The sequence below is a fragment of the Rutilus rutilus genome (assembly GCF_951802725.1).
Source record: "Rutilus rutilus genome assembly, chromosome: 14".
Taxonomy (NCBI): Eukaryota; Metazoa; Chordata; class Actinopteri; order Cypriniformes; family Leuciscidae; genus Rutilus; species Rutilus rutilus.
Window position 1 is genome coordinate 36,522,081 of NC_140219.1, and position 14,362 is coordinate 36,536,442.

Sequence of the window (14,362 nt, forward strand, 5' to 3'; positions counted from 1 at the left end):
TCATCAGGCCCTCAGCAGTGTGTGCAGTGTGTGCAGTGTGTGACCGTGACTTTACACACAATACACAGGCTTCTAGCCCTCCTATCTCTCTGACCCAGAACATCCACCCTTCACAGTGAGCCTGACACACACAAAACCTCCTTTCTCCACTGTACCAGCAGAAGCTCACCAGAAATAAATGCTCTATTAGTACTGACCCTCATATCATATTTTAGTGATAAAATACTACAAAAAAACTGCCATTATTTACTGTAATATTTCAATTTTTTTTTTTTATACTTTCATCATTTTTGTCCGTCCATTGAAAGTCACTGCAAACTAAAAAAAAAGTAATGTGTTAAAGTTATCATAAAACAAATCCATATTAATCAAGCAGTTTCTTCAGAGACATGATCAATTTTATATGATGAACTGATTTAATTTAGGCTTTTATTTACATCAAGTAAGGTTACGGCAGCTGGAGCCTCTTGGAGACACGCCAGATCAAACTCATGTGCATGTGGGCTTCAGTTTACCATATCTGATGTGCTCTGTGTGTGTGTGTGTGTGTGTGTGTGTGTGTGTGTGTGTGTGTGTGTGTGTGTGTGTGTGTGTGTGTGTGTGTGTGTGGAATGAAAGCCTAGATTCAATCTGTCAATTCAACAATCCCTTCAATTTGAGTCTCTCAATGATGCGATCAATGCGGTTAAAAAGTTAATAATGAGTAAATAATGACTTTACAATGACTTTACATACATTACAATGTAAATGTAAATGTAAATGTAAATGTAAAATGTAAATGTAAATGTAAATGTAAATGTAAATGTAAATAATGACTTAAATTTCACTCTGTTCCTCACACACATCTGCAGAAGACTTGAGTATATAGTGCAGAGGCATTTGGTCACTTTTATGGTTTTTTATTTTTATTTTAGGGTAAAGCCATATGACTACAAAATGTTCAATTATTGATCATCTTTATTGCATCTATATCTATACTGTTGTCACATCTGTTCTAGGTTTTGTTTATGTTCATCTCATGTCTTCATGTCTAACTAGATAAGGGGTGTGAGTGTGTGTAGTTTACATCTTTTATTTTGAAGTTTCTCATAGCCATGGTTCCTGTTATTGTCATGTGATTCCTCTGGTTCATGTGTGGTGTTTTCATTGGTTTGTTTTGTCAGGTGGTTCTCAGTTCTGTCGTGTCATTGGTTTATCATCTTGAATACTCACAGGTGTAATCATTAGTCTTTATTTATAGCCCTCATGTCTAGCTGTGTTTGGTTGTTTGTAACCCGCGGTTGGAGAGTGTCGTCAAGTCGAGTCATGTTCATGTTTTGAGTTGGTTTCAATAAACCACACATGGGTTAAACTCTACTCTCCGTCAATGGAGAAACTGCAAACATGTCAAAGAGGGTCCCACTTTCTATTAAGTGCTTTTCACTACCATGTACTAACATTTAAATGAATCACTTCATGTCTGCATTCATGTTTATACATTGTACTTAAATTGAATAAGTACCTGCGTGTAATTACAGCTTGATTCTTATAGATTAGATGATTAGAACACTTTATTAATCCCTGTAAGGGTAAACTCATTTGCCACCATTAAACAACACAAATAGACAATTAAACATTAAAAACAACAATCTATCCAAGGAATTACACAACTTCATTAAAAAAAAACTAATACAAACACTGAGGCACCACTAATCTAACACTAAATTAACTTTTAAGTCCACTAAAAGTACAGTGCGGTGGATGACCTTCGTAAGACCTCGAGTGGATCAGGAATAAGGCCAATAACCTTTCTAATCAATGTATTACTCCTATTTTTATAATCTACAGTGATACTACATCCCACTGCAAAACACTGACCATAATTCCCTGATATAAGACATAAAGAAGCCTCCTCCTAATGCCAATGGATCCTCAGAAAGAATAATCTTGGTTAATTTCTGTAATTAGTGGCCAAGCACCCGTTGGCGCTCTCCTTTTTCTTTTTTCGCTCGAGTCTTTGGCCTCCCATAGAGCCGCTCGCGGGAAAGTTGTGGAATTTGGCACACAGATAGAGGACCGTCTAAACAGTAACCACAGCAAATCTCGAGTATCTAACTCAATCCCTGTAGCGCCACCAACTGTCCAAAGTTTCACTTACGCGTATGCTAATGACTTTTAAACTGTAAGGACTAGAAACAAAATAATGTTTTTCCTCCGATTCCTTTTTGAAAATCCGTTTTAAATTTCTGAAAAACTCCGAACTCCATCAAGGCCATTTCTCCATTTTCATGAAAATTGAACCAGATCGTTTTCAGGCCATGCCGACAAAATGTTATGAAATTCAAGTTGGTTTTTGAATAATGCGTGACTGAATTCAACAAAGTGCACAAACTGGACATGAGGCTTTATCTCCACAACACTTTAGCGTGTTCTCACCAAACCTGGTGTGTCTTATGACAACCATGACTACCATAAGGATACCTGCACAGTTTCAGCGCAGTGCCACCTAGTGGTCAGGAGATATGAAAGAAATTACATTTTTGCATACAACTTCTGAACAGTTTGGTCAAAATCACACACACACACACAAAAACATCACTGCTCTCTTTAGATTCAGTGCAGCATGCGGAGTCAAACAATACACAATTTTCCCATATCGGCTATTTAGAATTTTGTAGTAAAATGCAATATTTTACGAACACATTGGTGTATCGTTATGAAACTTGGGGCAAATTATAATGAAATTTCAAAAAATGCTTATAGCTTTTGATTAGTTTGACCTCTACTTTTTCAAACTCCTCCAAGACCATTGCTCAGATATTCACCAACATCGAATCGCATCATCTTCACACCATGGCGGCCAAAAGCTGTGGATTTCGTGTCAATAGACGAAACTGCTTTGTATATCGCATCCACAAAATGATGCCAAAACGACTCTGAGGCTTTATCTCTGCAATGCCTTGACATATTGACACCAAACTTGGCATGTGTCATTGTCACCTCACTCTGACCACAACACATCAATTTGGTCACAGCGCCACCTATTGGTCGAAAGTGATAAACCTTCTACTGATTGTTTTTATGATTATTTCAGCCATTTTGCCTAAAATCCTCATTGTGCTTGGCACTTTTGGCAGTTAAAGACACCTAATGCACCGTGGAGAATAACAGGAGAATAACAGTGTAAACCTCCACGAGACAGATTTGCTCCACAGTGAAATAGAAGTAAACGTTGAATACACATGGGTGAACACACACCTGCGCTTCTCCATATGGAAATCACAGGTAAAACATCAGTCGCATCAATTATAAATGCTGCCACCTGCTAACCTGCGCTCTCATCAGTTGCTCTGTGTGTGTGTGTGTGTGTGTGTGTGTGTGTGTGTGTGTGTAGTCAGGAGGGAGAGCGGCTTGCATAATCCAGCCTTTGGCACAGTGCCACATCATATTTAATGAGAGAAAGAAAAGGGCTACATGAGCTACAACACTATGGCTAAATGAAGAGAGACAAGACTGTTCCTGCCTACAGGCACGCACACACACACACACACACACACACACACACACACACACACACACGTGCATCACGGATCGTCAGCACCTCACAGAACACAGACTGTGTGATAAACACCTCTTCCACTCAAACTGTTACATGGAGACGTTTCATTGATAAAAAAATAAATAACCTGAAACACAAGCAGTTTGTGTCATTCAGTGACTAACCTACTGTATATATTCATAATTTTCATATGACGTTGACATATGACCCTTATAGAAACGCCCACCTGGAGGGCAAAACAAGACTTTCCTCCGCTATCAGTCATTTTTACCAGGTCTGTTAGCCAAGTACTAATGTAGCGAGACAGCGATGATGCACGCGATACACAACCATGCAGACGAACGCTGAATATCAACGCTGTTCCTTTTTATTCATAATCGGGGCTCCTCTGCTTGCCTGTATTAGGGATGCACAATATATTGGCCACCATAGCGGCTGATATATTTTGCCAGGTCGCCGTTTCAATTGAGAACGTGTTCTCTACGTGCTCACCTGGTTAAATAAAGGTAAAATAAAAAAAATAAAAAATATGCTCATTTTTTATGTTATCACTATCGGGCCGATATATTAAAGCTGATAAATGATGGTTTATTTCCTTCAGCTGAGAACTGTTCAACATGACGGGTTTGAATTGCTTGAAATATAATTTGAATCATTTTGAAAGGAAAATATAGTTCAGTGCAACATGTCAACATGTCCATAAAGATATAATGAGAATATCATTATAATTGTGTGTTTGGGACATGAGACTTGTTTTTGTGATCAGATTTATCGGGCAATATATCGGTTGTCGGCTTTCAAATATAAAGCGTTATCGGTATCTGGAAAATGTTCATATCGGTGCATCTCGACTGTATATAATGCATCATCAACAAGGTGTTTGCTGAATTTGATCTTTTAATATCACGGTTTCAGTGCATTAAGGCACTCTAAGTGTTTTCACTCTCGATTTTTAGTGATGGAAACACTGCAGTAGGTGTAGTATATGGATCACAAGTACCCAAAACTATTATTAAACTGTTTTTGTACATATCAGCCATTGACCACGCTGATATTGGTACTGGCCATTGAAAACGTCGAGCACTTCTGCTAGTAGTGCATCCACAGAGAAGATGTTTGTCTGTTCTGAAGTCAGGTAGAATGAAATCCTAAGTCTAAACCCTCATTAGCATTGGTAGCGAGCTGATCAGTGCTTTAGCAGAATCTGTGGCCTTGGATGAATGAAATATTTAGACGTGCTTCAGTCGGTTGGATTGAGCGCTGGCTCTCTTTTCATCCGGGCCTCTATTGAGGGAGGGTTTCAAGTGGTCTAGAGCCCTGAATAATTCAAGTCTTTACCAAGGTGCAAGACACACACTCACACACACATATCTGGATTAAACAAAAGCAATACACACCTAGATTAGCACTCCAGTTAACATGAATGATAAAACTCCTACAAGAAAACACTTTCCCTGCTAAAATCAAGGGAATATTTTCTTTATTGGTCACTGATTTTGTTAATCTATTACTCTAAAAGTGTACTAAGTAACCACCTCATCCATCAAGGATGACGGAGCGTTAAACACACTGCTCTTTCAGAGCGTCACATGTCTTTTACTCTTGCTCTGGGATCAGGAGAGAGTCATGAGCGCTTGGGGTCGCGACAGACAAAAGTCTCCAAGCAACAGTGAGCCGAGACAGCACAGCGCTCATGCAAACTTTGGTGCATGTGACCGGTGTTCGTGCTGAACAATGTTCCTGGTGGAGGATGACAATACAGGCAAAAACAAACCAAACAAACAAGGAGGGACTAACATGGCAAACAATGAAATTAAACACCTTATGTGTTCTTGGGAAAAAAAATATATATACTGCATATTAATTTTAAAACTGCGTATTGATGTTTGAAAACTCGACTAATATATATATATATACACACAGTAGTCAACATTTGAATTGGATCGAAACCTTTCAAAGTTATACACTCATTTTGAACAATACCCTTCTTACAACTTTGATTAACTGTTTTGATCCACTTCAAATGTTGACTATATATATCTGAGTCCAGGTTCAGAAAGTAAAAGTCCTCCTCAATATTTTGTTCCAATCACCTGGATTTGCTAATTAGCACAGTTTTTCCAAAGTAATTAGTGAAATCAGCTGGCTGGGTTCATGGGTGGAATAAACATATGGCAGGACTTTTACTTTCTGATCCCTGGACTTTAATATATATATATATAGGATTTATAGTGTTTTTGGGTGCTGACAGTTCAACATTTTCCGTTAGCATGATGAAGCACGACACATTCAAGAGTGCTAAAAAAGCTTAGACATTTATCGGGGATAAAGTCTCTAAATTCATCTTAACAAATCTAAGTAACTCACTCCTCCTCAGCCTCACTGATGGGCCAGTTGCTCTCCGCCGACCGGACGAGGAGTCCAGCTGAAGATGAGGCGGACTCGAGTGCAGGCGATGTGATGATTAACAGAGGAACGCACATTAGCAGGAGCGCTCACAGTCATGCTGAGACATGCACTCGACACCGAGTAGGGAGGAAACACTCCCTCAGTGGCATGGGATCATGTAGAGCGTCAGTGTGTGTGTAGCAGAGCAAACTGAGTGTCAACAGCAGTGTTTTTGAGCTTTAATATTCACAAACACTATCACAATCTGATTCAGTGTACAGCCCTACTTTTGATTTATTCAGCCAAACTTCAGTGACATTCACATTTATACTGTAAACTTAATTTGTGACTGGATTCTGTGATTCCGACTTTATTTTCAGCATCGCGGCAATCAAAGGGTCCTACTGAAATACAGTAGGTGGGATGAGATGTGATTTTCTTTACCAAAGTAGATTCGCTGCTTCAGGAAAGACATGTGAAACTAAACCTCACAGACCGTTCTTGTTTCTCTAAAAAGAACTGTGGGATTTAAAGTCTCCCTGTAATCAATCATTTTATCCCTTAAAACTCATCTTTCACCACCAAAATGACATATTTAAAATGTTTTTTCATGCCTTTAAATATCTTGAATGTAACTCGACACCCTTGCCTCATTTGGTATCCGCGGTTCTATGAATATGCAAATGAGCCCCGCCTCCACTCACTCACTCAGCTCAGAGATCCACTCACTCAACTCACTGAGTATATAACCTACTATATTACTAAAAGTATCAGATTTTTCTTATTAACAGAAAAATATACTGGTATAACCTGGCTTTACCTGAGACTCCCCTGCTAGTTCGCAGTTAATGATATGCAAAAGCCCGCCCCCCTCGTGACCTGATTGGTTACAAGGTAGTTTGTGACGTCAGAAACACCAGCGATTTCAAAGCGTGTGTTTGAGACTGTCTTTGGTTCACTGCAGTTTTAAGGAGGAAATACTCAGCAATGGTGTCGACTTATGAATCTACACATGGTTTGTCTTAAAGCATATTAAAAACACCACATAGACACATAAACAACATTAAACGCTGGATTTTCACCACAGGGGGACTTTAAGGCCAGCAAAGTACTGTACACAAATATATGTGGCTCACACACTGCAGGCGCGCTGTATACTGTGACAATGACAAACCGCAGCACTAAAAATGGACATAGTCATCTATAGATATCCACTGAAGCTGGCGTGTTGTTGCTATTAGCAGGAGTGTTTGCTAGCGGGCTCACAGAACTATTTCTCCACCATGACCTGAGAGATAAAACTGATGATAGACAAAACTCAGCATCCTTTATCATTTCATGACGTTACAGATGGTCAGCGCATGAAGTTATCAGAAATCAAGAGATGTTCAGAAACAAACTCCTCCCGTTGCTGGGTCTGCAGTCCACGGAAATATGAACACATTTCATCTTTGAATTTAAATAAACATTTGTGTGCGATACTTGTGTGAGAATCTTAGCTCAAAAAGTATATGAAGAATCAAAAAAAGGAGGAAAAACGAATCCAAAAATATACTTGCATCAATAAAATTGATAACTATCTTTGAAATCTGTATGTGGAAACACTGGTCTAGTGAAAGTGGATCTTCAGTCGCAGCGACAGCCGTACACAAACCAATAAACTATGCTAATTCTTGCAGGAAGAAGCCAGACGACGTCTCTGGTTACTCTAGCCGTTTTCTCCCTCAAAAGACTGAATCGATCTAAGGTTGCTCAGATTCCTGGCCTCGTCTCTGCTGGGAGGATTGTGGGTAACCGGGGAGTATCGCTGAGAAATCTCATCAGCTCGAGCCGGAACCAAAGGCAACGTGATCCGGGCCGAGCTTCACTCCTCTGCTGAGCCACCAGGAGGAAGAAAAGACACTGAACAAGAAGTAAATGCCAAGCGCCGAGAGGTCAAGCCTGATCTTTATCTCTTTCAGGATGCAGATAATGAGAGTCTTTCACCTGCGGCGGACAGATCTCGTACTGTGAGCTGCTAACCGACTCGCCGCTCCACAAACACTCCCGCTTAAAGACACAGTTCAGCTTATCCCTCAGACCTTTCTGTCCTCTGTTCAACCATTCAACTGATGTTTAGCAGAACGGTGCTCTTTTATAAAAAGAAAAACTTTTTCATTTCTGGTGGGTCAACTATCCTCTTTGGTAAAGCAAGTCAAAAGTTTCCAGTGTGAGCTCACAAGATTATAAAGTGGTGGAGTTGTGTTAGCCATAGGGTGTAATAGCGCCTTTTGTTTAGCGCCGCCTTGCACTATTTAAATTCTGGTCCATAAGCATGTGTTTTTAAGCTTTGCCAATTTAAAGGGATAGTTCACCCAAAAATAAAAATTCTGTCAGTAATTACTCTCCCTCATGTTGTTCCAACCCCATAAGACCTTCGTTCATCTTCAGAACACAAATTAAGATATTTTTGATTAAATCTGAGAGCTGTCTCACTCCTCCATAGGCTTCTAAGGGACTGAAACTTGCTGGCCCAGAAAATGTATTAACGTGACGTGCAACACAGACCCGCTACGCTTAAACACTACGCGAAAAGACCCGAGGCCCAGAGAGAAGGAAATGAAAAGTGGAAAAAAGTCGTTATTTTTGTTTGTTTTTGCGCACAAAAAGTATTCTCGTCGCTTTATAAACTTAAGATTGAGCCACTGGAGTCACTTGGACTATATTAACGATGTCTTTAATACATTTTCTGGGCCAGCAAGTTTCAGTCCCTTAGAAGCCTATGGAGGAGTGAGCCAGCTCTCAGATTTAATCCAAAATATCTTAATTTGTGTTCCGAAGATGAACGAAGGTCTTACGGGGTTGGAACAACATGAGGGTGAGTAATTACTGACAGAGTTTTCATTTTTGGGTGAACTAACCCTTTAAATATTCAAGTGCAAGGCGGCGTTGAAGAACTCAACTCAATAGTGTGAAGTTTTGTGTGCGCACAGAAAGCCGCTTCTCAGACAGCATGTGAGAATTCACGTCTTCTTGTGCTCGAACAGACAAATTCACACAAAGTTATGTAAAAAAAAAATTATGGTCTTGAACAGTCAGTTATGTCTTCAGTGAACATAAACAGTTGAGAAATGAAACGCATGTGTATCAGTATACTGGATCCGTGCAGCTCTTAAAGTGACAGCAGCCTAATATTCCTAATACTGTTTTTGTTGTTTAACAACAAAGGACAAAAAACAAATGTATAATAACTCACACTGCTCTTGACTGAATAACTTCAGTAACTTTAATAAGGATTCATCCATATTGAATGTCTACAGGGAAGACTGCAGTGCTATTTTACATTTGATTATTCATGTTATCTACCTGAAAACCACTGTTAGACTCCCCTGAAAAACAGTGTTTATTTTACTTGTATGTATTGTATTCGTCCTATTGCTTTGTAATTGGATTATTTCTTCTTATTTTATAACTAACAGTTTACTTGTCTTTAACAATATTTGATTATTAGGCTTGTAGTTTTTGGAGTCATAACCTCACTGACTAATGTCGTGGGTCAAAGACAACAAAGACACACAGCAATCCCAGTAGATGACCAGTAAAGACTGTATGAGTGAAAGAGGCTAGTAACTTGGCCTATTTTATTTCTTTATTACTGTTTTGTGGCGGGGCCAGTGAACATTTTGGCAGAGCCCGTTAAACGCTGAGCGGTGTGTTGTGGTGGGTCGCGGGAGCTGGACATCAGTCGGCAGCGATCAGACGGTTTTATGACGGCTGAATTATGTCTGCCTTGATCTGCTCGTGTTCAGGCCTGTCTGCTTGTGTTGAATTCTTCCGGCTTCACCACACAACCGCTGTGTGATAAGACTATTGACAAAGTGCATTCGAAATGTGCCCTACTGTATGTGCACCCATACTTAACAACAACCTGCCAAGCAGTGACAGGGACAATCCTATGATAAAATGTCTGGGTTATTTTCCCCAGTAAGATTACCATTTTATTTTCATTTCTGAAAGTCTTCCTGTAAGGACATACTACTGTTTTGTTGATATATACACTAACCATTCATTAAATCCAAAACAGTAAGTTTTATAAATGTACAGTTTAATTTTGTGCAATGCAGTAGACTTAGTGTTAGCTCACCCCAAAATGAAAAGTACCCTATTATCTTACACTCTACCAATCCTATAGGTGTATATGAGTTTTACTAAACAAATCCTGGCTCTTCCAAGCTTTATAAGGGCAGTGAATGGAGGATGAGATTTTGAAGCCCAAAAAAGCACTTCCATCCATGCTAAAAGTAATCCGTACGGCTCCGGGGTTTGATAAAGACCTCCTGAAGCGAAGCCATGCATTTGAGTGAGAAATATCCATATTTACAGCTTTATCAACTAAAATAACTAGCTTCCGGAAGACGGCCATATGCATTAATTTATTGGCGAAAGAGTGACCTCTGACCCGACCCATGACGCATTGACAAACACAGAAGCACAGAGAATAGAGAAAACCAATGAGTATAAAATGAGTATTTTTAAAGAGAAATGTGGGAGGAGCTTGAGTTCGTTGCCCAGCACTGTTTGTTCAATTCTTAGAACTATATCTTTATGTGTGAAGATAAATGCGTTTGTGTGTGAACGGGCCTTTAGTCCTTAAAAAGGCTTACATTTTTATATGCAAAAAAAATAAATAAATAATAATTATATATATATATATATATACTTTTTTTTTTTCAATACTGAGGCGAATATGACAGACACTCCTTGACAGCTGTTGTGAGATTCACCCAGTGAATGTCAGACAAGCTCACATGTGTCTATTATACCTGATGAGGTTCATGAGCCCATTCAGAGATGATGAACACACACACACACACACACACACACACACACACACACACACAGTCTTTTAGCAAGGCAAATAAAAAATCCAAATCCTTGTAACTGGAAAAGAGGAGTGGACAAACTCGCAAACCAGCTCAAACTGTCCACTGTACAATCAAACCATTTACTGTATAAAAACATCTCCATAAACATGAGTCAAGCTTTGTGTGTGTTTCCAGAGGAGCAATCCTGTCAAAAACAGTCCAAAATAACAGGAACTAAAATACACTGGAATAATGTTTGGGAAGAGTGAAAGTGAAAGTGACATTTGGAGGCCAAGTATGGTAACCAATACTCTTTATCTATTCATTTAACACATCTAAGTTAACGCACACACATTAAGAAGTGGTGAGTACTGAACACACACACACATTCACTGCGCCGTTGGGGAGCGATTGGGGGTTCGGTGATCAAAAGCACCTCCGATTTTCCTGCTAGTATTGAGGATTGAACCTGCTACCTTCGGGTTACCAGTCAGAGTCTATAACCATTAGCCCACGATGAGGAGGAGGAGTGAGAGGATGAGAGGATAAGAGGATAAGAGGGTTGGTGTCTATAGATGCGATGAGCAAAAGCAGATGTTCAGGAGCACAGGATGTTACACACAAACAAACACTAATGCGCTGGAGCGAAAACACAATTCAGGAGGATTCAGTTCCAGTCCATTCATCCACCGACTCATGATCCAGTGAGAACCACACTATCCCAAACACTGGCCTCATGGACCAGTGGAGAACTTTCTGCTGGTCACACTTGATAAAGCAAAAGCCATTAACCGATTCGATTTGAGACCAGCTCAACTACTCTAAGAGTCAGTCAGGAGAGAAAACTCACTCCTTATCACCCAAAATGCTCAGCAATCATGCATTAAAACACTTGAGCACACAGGTGTAACCGTACAGCTTCATTAATGAACACACACACACACACACACACACACACACACACACACACTGCAGGGTAAGCAAGGAGAAAAAGGCCAACAGAGCAATTCTGGAAGCTTTATCGCTACACAAACATCATGCCCACTTCTCATATATCACAAACATCACACATTCTCAGTAACTCCAGCTGTCTTCTGATGGAAGATATCAATCACACAGATGAAGGGATGATGATCCATCACAGTCCAGACAAGAGCAAACGCATCTATCCTGAGGTTTGTAGACAACATGCTCAGACTCAAATTAACCTCCTGCATTTCAAAAACATGCGCCAAACTGAACACTGGTGGACACAGCCTCTTTGGAGAGTGCAAACCCTCAAAGCCCAACAGAAACACGCATCTCAGCAGAACACGCTCCACGGCTGGATGTGCGTCTACATTCAGCTGTTATTATCGAGAAGTCTTTGTGTTAGTGAAACAGCATCAGGCCTGTGATAGTTTGAGGAGCAGTGGAGACAGAAGGTGTTCGAGTCGTCGTGAACAGCTGCAGCTCCGCATCTGAATGCATGACAGAACGCGGCGGAACATGACGCGTTCGAACAGAACGCAGTGGAGCATGACGCGTTCCAGCAGAACGCAGCGCGAGACGGACAGTAAACACGAGTCTTACCTTTGGAATTGCTGAATGCGGTGTACCAGGATAACGATATAAACCCACACAACGCGAAGAGTATGACTGTTAGGAAGGTGCCATTTCTGAGCCTCATCTCCGGGTCCGCGCCGGGATCATGTCCGAACCGAACCGTGCGCTGCGTGCGTGCGTGCGTGCGTTAATGACAGCGCGCGCACATGAGGGATGAAAATGTGAGAGCCTGTGTACAGACAGATGCCGTTTATACAGGAGGGTGTGTGTGTGTTTGTAAGAGAGAGAGAGAGAGAGAGAGAGAGAGAGAGAGAGAGAGAGTGTGTATGTTCGGGCTCGTGCACGCGGTGCAGCTGCTCCTCCTCGCGGTCGAAGTAGAAACACACGCGCACGGTTTACTTGAGCATCAGTTCATGTTGTAGGCTACACTGTACTGCAGTTTTGATTCATATTGCAAACAGCCTAGTATTTGAGTCCTGGTGTTTCTCAAAGATGAGCACAGGCTTTGCTGTAACACGTTTAAGAGTGCGGCCTGTTCTACAGTCAAACCAAAAATGATTCAGACACCAGATATCATTTTTGATATTTTCTTTTTACCAGTGGGTGCAGGACACTATAGTTCATTTATGTAAGTGAGGAAAGCAAAATAAAGTAAACTGTGACATATTATACCCAAAAATTCTTCATACAGTGGACTACAGTAAAATTTATTCAAAAAAAGGGACCAAAAATTATATTTTTCTTTAATTGCTAATAAGATCTTTTTACACACAGACTGAACAAAATGAAGCATTGCTTGGTGATTGGTTGAGCTAAACTGGTATTATCTAATTGTGTAGTTAAATTTAACAGCTGACAGATATTCAACATAATTCATGTGTGAGACAGTCTAACAGAAGGACGGACAAAACCAGTCAAATATCAGCTGAGTTCTGCTCATATTTTATCACCATTTTCTAAACTATAGTGAATAAACTGTGATAATGTGAGAAATGTTGAAGGTGTCTGAATAATCTTTTGGTTTGACTATAAACCTGTCTTATAATGTAAATAACCTGTTGCGCCTGTTAACGTGATTTTAATTTGAGAAAAACTATTAACTTCTTCTTATTAATATTATTATTATTAAAACTTTACTGTGTTAAATTGAGGCTATGCTTTACCCTACAAGAAAGACATTGAACATCTCAATACACACATTTTAACAGAATGAATGTAAGTGGATTTATAAGATTATAAACTTCACATTTCTGCATTTAAACTCCTCAAACATTGACCCTCATTCACTTCGATTAGAAGTGCCTCACTGTAACCTCGATGCTTTCAGAAAACAGGGCTTCTGTAGTTATCAGCATTCTGGCACAAATACAGTAGACTGAGCTTCACTTGCACTGAACCCAGAATATTAGTCTATAAATGGACAAATCTATATTGCTTCGGTTGGATTCTTATTTGTCCTCACTGCTTTTCAGTATATAATCATTTTAATGGGCCTATATAAAACATATTTTAATATATTTTCAATTTGTATTATGTCAAATAACTTAATAACAAAATAATATACATTTTGCATTCTTCCAAATGTATTTTAAGATTGGAAATATATTTTCTTTCCCCTTGAAGTACATTTTTAAAAATATATTTTCCTGCTATATGTAGTCTTGGGTCAAAAGGATTAGTTTATAGTAAATATACAGAGATATAATCATTCTGTTTTAGACAGATGGATGAATGGATAGATGGATAGATGTCCTGGCCACATTCCATCCAATGGCCCTTACTAATCATTCCCTCCTAATAATCCCCATCCATTAAATTAGCTCTATCCCTCTCTCTGCTCTCCACCTATAGCTGGTGTGTGGCGAGCGCACTGTCTCCACCTATAGCTGGTGTGTGGCGAGCGCACTGTCTACACCTATAGCTGGTGTGTGGCGAGCGCACTGGCTCCACCTATAGCTGGTGTGTGGTGAGAGCACTGTCTCCACCTATAGCTGCTGTGTGGCGAGCGCACTGTCTCCACCTATAGCTGGTGTGTGGTGAGAGCACT

The 14,362-nt window shown here is 39.9% G+C and overlaps 1 protein-coding gene across 1 annotated transcript in view; it reads right to left on the minus strand.

The window, feature by feature from the left end:
- The window catches only part of mgat4b (alpha-1,3-mannosyl-glycoprotein 4-beta-N-acetylglucosaminyltransferase B), a 143,261-nt gene extending 130,575 nt beyond the window's left edge, over nucleotides 1–12,686 (minus strand). The window contains exon 1 of the mRNA XM_084431138.1: nucleotides 12,343–12,686. Within this exon, the coding sequence (XP_084287264.1) occupies nucleotides 12,343–12,439 (97 nt within the window). The 5' untranslated portion in view covers nucleotides 12,440–12,686. The remainder of the gene's footprint in view (nucleotides 1–12,342) is intronic.
- Between the last annotated feature and the right edge of the window lie 1,676 nt (nucleotides 12,687–14,362).